Genomic DNA, 12,955 nt, shown 5'->3' on the forward strand with positions numbered 1-12,955 from the left:
CCATCCCTTCATCCCCCCATCCCTCCATCCCCATCCCTTCATCCCTTCATCCCTCCATCCCTTCATCCCTCCATCCCCTCATCCCCCCATCCCTTCATCCCCCCATCCCTTCATCCCCCCATCCCTCCATCCCCATCCCTCCATCCCTCCATCCCCTCATCCCCCATCTCTTCATCCCCCCATCCCTTCATCCCCCCATCCCTTCATCCCCCCATCCCTCCATCCCCCAATCCCCCCATCCCCCATCCCTCCATCCCTCCATCCCCATCCCTCCATCCCCCATCCCCCCATCCCTCCATCCCTCCATCCCTTCATCCCCCATCCTCCATCCCCCCATCCCTCCATCCCCCATCCTCCATCCCTCCATCCTCCATCCCCCCATCCTCCATCCCCCATCCTCCATCCCCCAACCCTTCATCCCTCCATCTCCCCATCCTTTCATCTCCCCATACCTCCATCTCTTCATCCCCCCATCCCTTCATCCCTCCATCCCCCCATCCTCCATCCCTTCATCCCTCCATCCCCCATGAACTGATTTAGTGAACGTTAACTCATGGCATGATATTACTATAATCAATATAGTTAGCTGCAGCATGTGGACTATTAACAATATGACTCTGTTCTATGAAATCCAGGGAATGTTATTCAGACCATGTTTTTCTGGTCTAGTTGGTGTACTATGGGACATTTGGAATCCCAAAATGAGTTGCATTGAATACCAAAGTCCTCTCTGTTTCTAATGTTCCACAGCGACCCCTGGTGGACGGGATTAGAACTGGGGGAAATGAAATCCGAGTGCCTTGACGAGAACTGGCCAGAGAAGGGTACTTACTTCCCATTAATAACAACAAAGGATGACAGGTAAACAAAGGAATATTCGAGCACAATAAAAATATTAATAATAATATATAAATATTATATGGGGGGGCATTGAGGTGGGGAGGGGAAATGTCCTAGGTGGCAAAGGTTCGGGTGGATATAGTTATTTAATCGGCGTAGTAACGAACCCTCACAACCTACACGACCCCAAACTGTTCAAACTATTGACATCCCTCTTATGTACAGAGAGAACATTTTGCTGTTTTAAAACTAATTTCCTGTAATTCTCCACATTGTACTATGTGTTGTGTGTGTTTATATGATACCAGGGGTCAAAGCCCGACCAAGTTGACCCTCTTCTGGCTCCGGTCCGCCAGCAGAGTATGGGGGCTCAATATAGTAAGTAGATCGACTAAAGCAATTTAGTCCATCCAGTCTTAGTGTGTATGTGCTTGTTAATGATTCCCAGATAGGTTGAGTCTGTAATACAGACATCCCCCACCTCCAGGCTTTCTGTGGCCAGAGCAGGGTATCCTCATCTAGGCCCCAGTCCGTTTCCTCATCTAGGCCCCAGTCCGTTTCCTCATCTAGGCCCCAGTCCGTTTCCTCATCTAGGCCCCAGTCCGTTTCCTCATCTAGGCCCCAGTCCGTTTCCTCATCTAGGCCCCAGTCCGTATCCTCATCTAGGCCCCAGTCCGTTTCCTCATCTAGGCCCCAGTCCGTTTCCTCATCTAGGCCCCAGTCCGTTTCCTCATCTAGGCCCCAGTCCGTATCCTCATCTAGGCCCCAGTCCGAATCCTCATCTAGGCCCCAGTCCGAATCCTCATCTAGGCCCCAGTCCGAATCCTCATCTAGGCCCCAGTCCGAATCCTCATCTAGGCCCCAGTCCGTATCCTCATCTAGGCCCCAGTCCGTATCCTCATCTAGGCCCCAGTCTGTATCCTCATCTAGGCCCCAGTCTGTATCCTCATCTAGGCCCCAGTCTGTATCCTCATCTAGGCCCCAGTCTGTATCCTCATCTAGGCCCCAGTCTGTATCCTCATCTAGGCCCCAGTCTGTATCCTCATCTAGGCCCCAGTCTGTATCCTCATCTAGGCCCCAGTCTGTATCCTCATCTAGGCCCCAGTCTGTATCCTCATCTAGGCCCCAGTCTGTATCCTCATCTAGGCCCCAGTCTGTATCCTCATCTAGGCCCCAGTCTGTATCCTCATCTAGGCCCCAGTCTGTATCCTCATCTAGGCCCCAGTCTGAATCCTCATCTAGACCCCAGTCTGTATCCTCATCTAGACCCCAGTCTGTATCCTCATCTAGGCCCCAGTCTGTATCCTCATCTAGGCCCCAGTCTGTATCCTCATCTAGGCCCCAGTCTGTATCCTCATCTAGGCCCCAGTCTGTATCCTCATCTAGGCCCCAGTCTGTATCCTCATCTAGGCCCCAGTCTGTATCCTCATCTAGGCCCCAGTCTGTATCCTCATCTAGGCCCCAGTCTGTATCCTCATCTAGGCCCCAGTCTGAATCCTCATCTAGGCCCCAGTCTGTATCCTCATCTAGGCCCCAGTCTGTATCCTCATCTAGGCAGACCGTCTCTCCCGACGGATCAGACCGTCTCTCCCGACGGATCAGACCGTCTCTCCCGACGGATCAGACCGTCTCTCCCGACGGATCAGACCGTCTCTCCCGACGGATCAGACCGTCTCTCCTGATAGGAAGAGCCTCCCGGCCTGATCTATGTGACTGTGGTCCGACCATCGAACGGCCGCCATCATTCACGGTCATGACTCTGCATCGTTGGTAAAGAGCTTGTAAATCAGAATTTCACTGTGAGGTCGACAGCGGTTATAATCTATATGTGACAAATGAAATGTGATGACTGGAACACCAATGAGAGGAACCCCTATCAGCTATTGATTGGTAGTAATGTGTTTTATTGAAAACCACACGATCAAAGTTGAATTACTCTGCAAACATTTTTGAATTTATAAATGTATTTACAACACCCCTATGATACATTGCCACAGGAATCAGCCCCAAGTCACTGGTTTAGTAGATAAAGCTTTGGTATTAAATAGGTTTCATCACGTGGTTAAAAGCATCCCAGGGTGCAGCGGGACACATTCTAAAAGTGATGAGATCAAAGCATTTATAAAAGGACATCGTTTTGGAAGAGAGTGTGCAAAAAGATTATGAAAAAAAAAGCTTTTGTTCCAAAAATCTAAACAGGAAATGCAGTCATTCAAACTGGACAGTTACGGTTCAACACAAACATACTTCAACATTGGCTGTATCCCAAATGGAGCCATACTCCCTACGTAGTGCACTACTTTAGACCAGGGCCTATAGGGGTAGTGCACTACTTTAGACCAGGGTCTATAGGGTAGTAGTGCACTACTTTAGACCAGGGCCATAGGGGTAGTGCACTACTTTAGACCAGGGCCCATAGGGGTAGTGCACTACTTTAGACCAGGGCCCATAGGGTAGTGCACTACTTTAGACCAGGGCCCATAGGGTAGTGCACTACTTTAGACCAGGACCCATAGGGTAGTGCACTACTTTAGACCAGGGCTCATAGGGTAGTGCACTACTTTAGACCAGGACCCATAGGGTAGTGCACTACTTTAGACCAGGGCTCATAGGGTAGTGCACTACTTTAGACCAGGGCCCATAGGGGTAGTGCACTACTTTAGACCAGGGTCTATAGGGTAGTAGTGCACTATTTTAGACCAGGGTCTATAGGGTAGTAGTGCACTACTTTAGACCAGGGTCTATAGGGTAGTAGTGCACTACTTTAGACCAGGGTCTATAGGGTAGTAGTGCACTACTTTAGACCAGGGTCTATAGGGTAGTAGTGCACTACTTTAGACCAGGGTCTATAGGGTAGTAGTGCACTACTTTAGACCAGGGCCTATAGGGGTAGTGCACTACTTTAGACCAGGGTCTATAGGGTAGTAGTGCACTACTTTAGACCAGGGCCCATAGGGGTAGTGCACTACTTTAGACCAGGGCCCATAGGGGTAGTGCACTACTTTAGACCAGGGTCTATAGGGTAGTAGTGCACTACTTTAGACCAGGGTCTATAGGGTAGTAGTGCACTACTTTAGACCAGGGCCTATAGGGGTAGTGCACTACTTTAGACCAGGGCCTATAGGGGTAGTGCACTACTTTAGACCAGGGTCTATAGGGTAGTAGTGCACTACTTTAGACCAGGGCCCATAGGGGTAGTGCACTACTTTAGACCAGGGCCCATAGGGTAGTGCACTACATTAGACCAGGGCCCATAGGGTAGTGCACTACTTTAGACCAGGGCCATAGGGTCTGTATAGGGAATGATGCCATTTGTGACACAAGCCAATAACAGGATTCTCTGTTCTCTCTCATCATTGGTCTGTTCCTCCGGAAGGAATAAGGGACACTTTGGTCAGCTGTTACTTTGTAACAATCTTTTCAAGTGTGCCAGAATGATCACTATTATAATTATAATATATTCTACTATTTAATAGGCTAAACTCAAAATACAAGGCAGCATATAAATGACAAAACGAAGATAAATGAATTATATAAACCCCCTCAACAAAAAGTCAAGATACTAAAAAGTCCACATCCACACCTAAAAACGACTATTCCAGAAAATAAGATCCACAAGAGCAACAAAAACCCTTCTAACTAAAAGACAGGAAACCTTCAGATGTTTTCTATACAGCAGCCGCTGTACGACGCGTTTAAACAGTCAGAATAATGTAATAAATATAGTGAGTTGGTGGTTCATTAAAAAAAAGGCCGATGCTCCCCAGCATGAATAGAACAGACCCCAGGACAGTTTACAAACACACCTGGGAGAACCGTTCCTCAGCATCGTTCTCCATAAAATGGATGTCCTAGAACGTCAATAGCTAGTCACTGATATGGATGTTGGAGACGTCAGCAGTCCTTCCTGAATTGTTGCCCGACTTCCTGGTCCGTCCCAAAAGCCTATTCCCTTTCTAGTGCACTACTGTTGGCCAGGGCCCACAGTGCACTACTGTTGACCAGGGCCCATTGTGCACTACTGTTGGCCAGGGCCCACAGTGCACTACTTTGGGCCCACAGTGCTCTGGTCAACAGTAGTGCACTATTTTGGGCCCACAGTGCACTACTTTGGGCCTACAGTGCTCTGGTCAACAGTAGTGCAGTACAGAAGGGAATCCATGGTAATCAGCCAGCAGTCTCTTCTCCTGGAGTGTTCGTTAACATTGCACTGTAGGTAGCAGCAGTCAGGACAGGCCTCCGCTTCCCTTTAATCTTCAGAGATCCATAACGGGCCTGTTGGACAGAATAGATTAGAACAACGATGTATTCATCATCATCATCATCATCATCAGACTGGTATAACTCTGACCCAGTTAATATACAATAAGCATTACAGCCTCCTGAAACAGAACAGACCCTTTAAAAGACTGCAGAATAAGACCCATGTATAGACTGTAGAGGTGGTCACCAGCCTTCCCCTCAGATCACTTCCAGTGTCAAAAAGCAAGCAGAGATTTTTATTTAAACATTCAAAAAGCAAGCAGAGATTTTTATTTAAACATTCAAAAAGCAAGCAGAGATTTTTATTTAAACATTCAAAAAGCAAGCAGAGATTTTTATTTAAACATTCAAAAAGCAAGCAGAGATTTTTATTTAAACATTCAAAAAGCAAGCAGAGATTTTTATTTAAACATTCAAAAAGCAAGCAGAGATTTTTATTTAAACATTCAAAAAGCAAGCAGAGATTTTTAGACCTACATCTTTACAGCGTGTTATATTATTCAGACCTACATCTTTACAGCGTGTTATATTATTCAGACTTACATCTTTACAGTGTGTTATATTATTCAGACCTACATCTTTACGGCGTGTTATATTATTCAGACCTACATCTATACAGCGTGTTATATTATTCAGACCTACATCTTTACGGCGTGTTATATTATTCAGACCTACATCTTTACAGCGTGTTATATTATTCAGACCTACATCTTTACGGCGTGTTATATTATTCAGACCTACATCTTTACGGCGTGTTATATTATTCAGACCTACATCTTTACAGCGTGTTATATTCAGACCTACATCTTTACAGCGTGTTATATTCAGACCTACATCTATACAGCGTGTTATATTATTCAGACCTACATCTTTACGGCGTGTTATATTATTCAGACCTACATCTTTACAGCGTGTTATATTATTCAGACCTACATCTTTACAGCGTGTTATATTATTCAGACCTACATCTTTACGGCGTGTTATATTATTCAGACCTACATCTTTACAGCGTGTTATATTATTCAGACCTACATCTTTACGGCGTGTTATATTATTCAGACCTACATCTTTACGGCTTGTTATATTATTCAGACCTACATCTTTACGGCGTGTTATATTCAGACCTACATCTTTACGGCGTGTTATATTATTCAGACCTACATCTTTACGGCTTGTTATATTATTCAGACCTACATCTTTACGGCGTGTTATATTCAGACCTACATCTTTACAGCGTGTTATATTATTCAGACCTACATCTATACAGCGTGTTATATTATTCAGACCTACATCTTTACGGCGTGTTATATTATTCAGACCTACATCTTTACAGCGTGTTATATTATTCAGACCTACATCTATACAGCGTGTTATATTATTCAGACCTACATCTTTACAGCGTGTTATATTATTCAGACCTACATCTTTACAGCGTGTTATATTATTCAGACCTACATCTTTACAGCGTGTTATATTATTCAGACCTACATCTTTACGGCGTGTTATATTATTCAGACCTACATCTTTACAGCGTGTTATATTATTCAGACCTACATCTTTACGGCGTGTTATATTATTCAGACCTACATCTTTACGGCGTGTTATATTATTCAGACCTACATCTTTACGGCGTGTTATATTCAGACCTACATCTTTACGGCGTGTTATATTATTCAGACCTACATCTTTACGGCTTGTTATATTATTCAGACCTACATCTTTACGGCGTGTTATATTCAGACCTACATCTTTACAGCGTGTTATATTATTCAGACCTACATCTATACAGCGTGTTATATTATTCAGACCTACATCTTTACAGCGTGTTATATTATTCAGACCTACATCTTTACAGCGTGTTATATTCAGACCTACATCTTTACAGCGTGTTATATTATTCAGACCTACATCTTTACAGCGTGTTATATTATTCAGACTTACATCTTTACAGCGTGTTATATTATTCAGACCTACATCTTTACGGCGTGTTATATTATTCAGACCTACATCTTTACGGCGTGTTATATTATTCAGACCTACATCTTTACGGCGTGTTATATTCAGACCTACATCTTTACAGCGTGTTATATTATTCAGACCTACATCTTTACAGCGTGTTATATTATTCAGCCCTACATCTTTACAGCGTGTTATATTATTCAGCCCTACATCTTTACAGCGTGTTATATTATTCAGACCTACATCTTTACAGCGTGTTATATTATTCAGCCCTACATCTTTACAGCGTGTTATATTATTCAGCCCTACATCTTTACAGCGTGTTATATTATTCAGACCTACATCTTTACAGCGTGTTATATTATTCAGACCTACATCTTTACGGCGTGTTATATTATTCAGACCTACATCTTTACGGCGTGTTATATTATTCAGACCTACATCTTTACGGCGTGTTATATTATTCAGACTTACATCTTTACGGCGTGTTATATTATTCAGACCTACATCTTTACGGCGTGTTATATTATTCAGACCTACATCTTTACAGCGTGTTATATTATTCAGACCTACATCTATACAGCGTGTTATATTCCGACCTACATCTATACAGCGTGTTATATTCAGACCTACATCTTTACAGCGTGTTATATTATTCAGACCTACATCTATACAGCGTGTTATATTATTCAGACCTACATCTTTACAGCGTGTTATATTATTCAGACCTACATCTTTACAGCGTGTTATATTATTCAGACCTACATCTTTACGGCGTGTTATATTATTCAGACCTACATCTTTACGGCTTGTTATATTATTCAGACCTACATCTTTACGGCGTGTTATATTATTCAGACCTACATCTTTACAGCGTGTTATATTATTCAGACCTACATCTATACAGCGTGTTATATTCCGACCTACATCTATACAGCGTGTTATATTCAGACCTACATCTTTACAGCGTGTTATATTATTCAGACCTACATCTATACAGCGTGTTATATTATTCAGACCTACATCTTTACGGCGTGTTATATTATTCAGACCTACATCTTTACAGCGTGTTATATTATTCAGACCTACATCTTTACGGCGTGTTATATTATTCAGACCTACATCTTTACGGCTTGTTATATTATTCAGACCTACATCTTTACGGCGTGTTATATTATTCAGACCTACATCTTTACAGCGTGTTATATTATTCAGACCTACATCTTTACAGCGTGTTATATTCAGACCTACATCTTTACAGCGTGTTATATTATTCAGACCTACATCTTTACAGCGTTTTATATTATTCAGACCTACATCTTTACGGCGTGTTATATTCAGACCTACATCTTTACAGCGTGTTATATTATTCAGACCTACATCTTTACAGCGTGTTATATTATTCAGACCTACATCTTTACAGCGTGTTATATTATTCAGACCTACATCTTTACGGCGTGTTATATTCAGACCTACATCTTTACAGCGTGTTATATTATTCAGACCTACATCTTTACGGCGTGTTATATTCAGACCTACATCTTTACAGCGTGTTATATTATTCAGACCTACATCTTTACAGCGTGTTATATTATTCAGACCTACATCTTTACAGCGTGTTATATTATTCAGACCTACATCTTTACAGCGTGTTATATTCAGACCTACATCTTTACAGCGTGTTATATTCAGACCTACATCTTTACAGCGTGTTATATTATTCAGACCTACATCTTTACAGCGTGTTATATTATTCAGACCTACATCTTTACAGCGTGTTATATTATTCAGACCTACATCTTTCCAGCGTGTTATATTATTCAGACCTACATCTTTACAGCGTGTTATATTATTCAGACCTACATCTTTACAGCGTGTTATATTATTCAGACCTACATCTTTACGGCGTGTTATATTATTCAGACCTACATCTTTACGGGGTGTTATATTATTCAGACCTACATCTTTACAGCGTGTTATATTATTCAGACCTACATCTTTACAGCGTGTTATATTATTCAGACCTACATCTTTACGGCGTGTTATATTATTCAGACCTACATCTTTACGGCGTGTTATATTATTCAGACCTACATCTTTACGGCGTGTTATATTCAGACCTACATCTTTACGGCGTGTTATATTATTCAGACCTACATCTTTACGGCGTGTTATATTATTCAGACCTACATCTTTACAGCGTGTTATATTATTCAGACCTACATCTTTACGGTGTGTTATATTATTCAGACCTACATCTTTACGGCGTGTTATATTATTCAGACCTACATCTTTACGGCGTGTTATATTATTCAGACTTACATCTTTACGGCGTGTTATATTATTCAGACCTACATCTTTACAGCGTGTTATATTATTCAGGCTTACATCTTTACGGCGTGTTATATTCAGACCTACATCTTTACAGCGTGTTATATTATTCAGACCTACATCTTTACAGCGTGTTATATTATTCAGACCTACATCTTTACAGCGTGTTATATTATTCAGACCTACATCTTTACAGCGTGTTATATTATTCAGACCTACATCTTTACAGCGTGTTATATTATTCAGACCTACATCTTTACAGCGTGTTATATTATTCAGACCTACATCTTTACAGCGTGTTATATTATTCAGACCTACATCTTTACAGCGTGTTATATTATTCAGACCTACATCTTTACAGCGTGTTATATTATTCAGACCTACATCTTTACAGCGTGTTATATTATTCAGACCTACATCTTTACAGCGTGTTATATTATTCAGACCTACATCTATACAGTGTGTTATATTATTCAGACCTACATCTTTACAGCGTGTTATATTATTCAGACCTACATCTTTACAGCGTGTTATATTATTCAGACCTACATCTTTACAGCGTGTTATATTATTCAGACCTACATCTTTACAGCGTGTTATATTATTCAGACCTACATCTTTACAGCGTGTTATATTCAGACCTACATCTTTACAGCGTGTTATATTATTCAGACCTACATCTTTCCAGCGTGTTATATTATTCAGACCTACATCTTTACGGCGTGTTATATTATTCAGACCTACATCTTTACAGCGTGTTATATTATTCAGACCTACATCTTTACAGCGTGTTATATTATTCAGCCCTACATCTTTACAGCGTGTTAAATTCAGACTTACATCTTTGCGGGCTTTAGAGCGTACGATCTTGACACTCTGGGACCTCCTCAGACCTCTCTGGGTGACAGCCTCGTCCTCTGAGAAAAGCTGCTCCCCCTCCTCATCTGTCCTGTCCTCCTGCTCATAGGCATAGTACTCTGGGGAGACATGTCCATATCAGTTAGACATAGTACTCTGGAGAGACAAGTCCATATCAGTTAGACATAGTACTCTGGAGAGACATGTCCATATCAGTTAGACATAGTACTCTGGAGAGACATGTCTCCATATCAGTTAGACATAGTACTCTGGAGAGACATGTCTCCATATCAGTTAGACATAGTACTCTGGAGAGACATGTCCATATCAGTTAGACATAGTACTCTGGAGAGACATGTCCATATCAGTTAGACATAGTACTCTGGAGAGACATGTCTCCATATCAGTTAGACATAGTACTCTGGGGAGACATGTCCATATCAGTTAGACATAGTACTCTGGAGAGACATGTCTCCATATCAGTTAGACATAGTACTCTGGAGAGACATGTCTCCATATCAGTTAGACATAGTACTCTGGGGAGACATGTCTCCATATCAGTTAGACATAGTACTCTGGAGAGACATGTCTCCATATCAGTTAGACATAGTACTCTGGAGAGACATGTCCATATCAGTTAGACATAGTACTCTGGAGAGACATGTCTCCATATCAGTTAGACATAGTACTCTGGGGAGACATGTCTCCATATCAGTTAGACATAGTACTCTGGGGAGACATGTCCATATCAGTTAGACATAGTACTCTGGGGAGACATGTCTCCATATCAGTTAGACATAGTACTCTGGAGAGACACGTCCATATCAGTTAGACATAGTACTCTGGAGAGACATGTCTCCATATCAGTTAGACATAGTACTCTGGAGAGACATGTCCATATCAGTTAGACATAGTACTCTGGGGAGACACGTCCATATCAGTTAGACATAGTACTCTGGAGAGACACGTCCATATCAGTAAGACATAGTACTCTGGAGAGACACGTCCATATCAGTTAGACATAGTACTCTGGGGAGACACGTCCATATCAGTTAGACATAGTACTCTGGGGAGACATGTCTCCATATCAGTTAGACATAGTACTCTGGAGAGACATGTCCATATCAGTTAGACATAGTACTCTGGAGAGACATGTCTCCATATCAGTTAGACATAGTACTCTGGGGAGACATGTCCATATCAGTTAGACATAGTACTCTGGAGAGACATGTCTCCATATCAGTTAGACATAGTACTCTGGAGAGACATGTCCATATCAGTTAGACATAGTACTCTGGAGAGACATGTCTCCATATCAGTTAGACATAGTACTCTGGAGAGACATGTCCATATCAGTTAGACATAGTACTCTGGAGAGACATGTCTCCATATCAGTTAGACATAGTACTCTGGGGAGACATGTCCATATCAGCTAGACATAGTACTCTGGAGAGACATGTCCATATCAGCTAGACATAGTACTCTGGAGAGACATGTCCTTTGCCTAACTGATATGTAGAACTAAACCAGAAGCAGTTTATCTTGGTCTTCTGACCGGACTCCTAGGTCGTGTCCTCATGGTAGAAGTGCTGAGTCCGAGGGGGACTGACATTCTGACTGGGGTGTGAGTGAGTGAGTGAGTGAGTGAGTGAGTGAGTGAGTGAGTGAGTGAGTGAGTGAGTGAGTGTGAGTGAGTGTGAGTGAGTGTGAGTGAGTGAGTGTGAGTGTGAGTGTGAGTGTGAGTGTGAGTGTGAGAGTGAGAGTGAGAGTGAGTGTGAGTGTGAGTGTGAGTGTGAGTGTGAGTGTGAGAGTGAGAGTGAGAGAGAGAGGCTGCCTGGGGACAAAGCCAATCACTGGGGCTGAATTCCACAACGACCAACGGTGTCATTACCCTGACAGATTGCTATAACATACACTACATGACCTAAAGTACGTGGACAATGTGCAGGACAGTCAAGTTCTTCCACACTGATCTCCACAAACCATTTCTGATTGGACCTCACTTTGTACACGGGGGCATGGTCATGCTGAAACAGGAAAGGGCCTTCCCCAAACTGTTGCCACAAAGTTGGAAGGACAGAATCATCTAGAATGTCATTGTATGCTGTAGCGTTAAGATTTCCCTTCACTGGAGCTAAGAGGCTCGGACCATGAAAAACAGTTCCAGACCATTATTCCTCCTCCACCAAACTTTAAAAATTGGGACTAAGGTATCGTTGACCTGGCATCCACCAAACCCAGATTCGCCCATCGGACTGCCAGGTGGTGAAGCGTGATTCGTCACTCGAGAGAACACGATTCCACTGATCCAGAGTCCAATGGTGGTGAGATTTACACCATTACTACCTGACTGGGACTGTTCTGTGTTGTGAGTCTTGACAGCTGCCATTCTACCAGGCTCCACCAGGGGGCAGCAGTAACATAGTAACAGCCTCTAGTCCTCCTCTCCTTTGTTCCTCTGGCTAGTCACATCTGCTCTGCATTCTAGAAAGATCTGGAGCCACTATTACATCACCAACGATGTTCATACTTGTTTGAGGATTTTAAAAACCTTCTGCAACCGAAGAAGTGTGTTTTATTAACACTAGCCTTCACACAGTCCAAGGCAAACTGCTATGTATCAGATGAAGTGTGTTTTATTAACGCTAGCCTTCACACAGTCCAAGGCAAACTGCTATGTATCAGATGAAGCTAGCCGTCACAC

The 12,955-nt window shown here is 42.5% G+C and overlaps 1 protein-coding gene across 1 annotated transcript in view; it reads right to left on the reverse strand.

Annotated features, from left to right (window-relative positions):
* Nucleotides 1-2,718: 2,718 nt before the first annotated feature.
* Nucleotides 2,719-12,955, reverse strand: part of reep3b (receptor accessory protein 3b) — a 96,654-nt gene continuing 86,417 nt past the window's right edge. The window contains exons 7-8 of the mRNA XM_055936578.1: nucleotides 10,234-10,370; nucleotides 2,719-5,115 (exon numbers count right to left, since the gene is read on the reverse strand). Of these exons, the coding sequence (XP_055792553.1) occupies nucleotides 5,008-5,115; nucleotides 10,234-10,370 (245 nt within the window). The 3' untranslated portion in view covers nucleotides 2,719-5,007. The remainder of the gene's footprint in view (nucleotides 5,116-10,233; nucleotides 10,371-12,955) is intronic.

This window comes from Salvelinus fontinalis, chromosome 1 (genome assembly GCF_029448725.1).
Source record: "Salvelinus fontinalis isolate EN_2023a chromosome 1, ASM2944872v1, whole genome shotgun sequence".
Classification (NCBI taxonomy): domain Eukaryota; kingdom Metazoa; phylum Chordata; class Actinopteri; order Salmoniformes; family Salmonidae; genus Salvelinus; species Salvelinus fontinalis.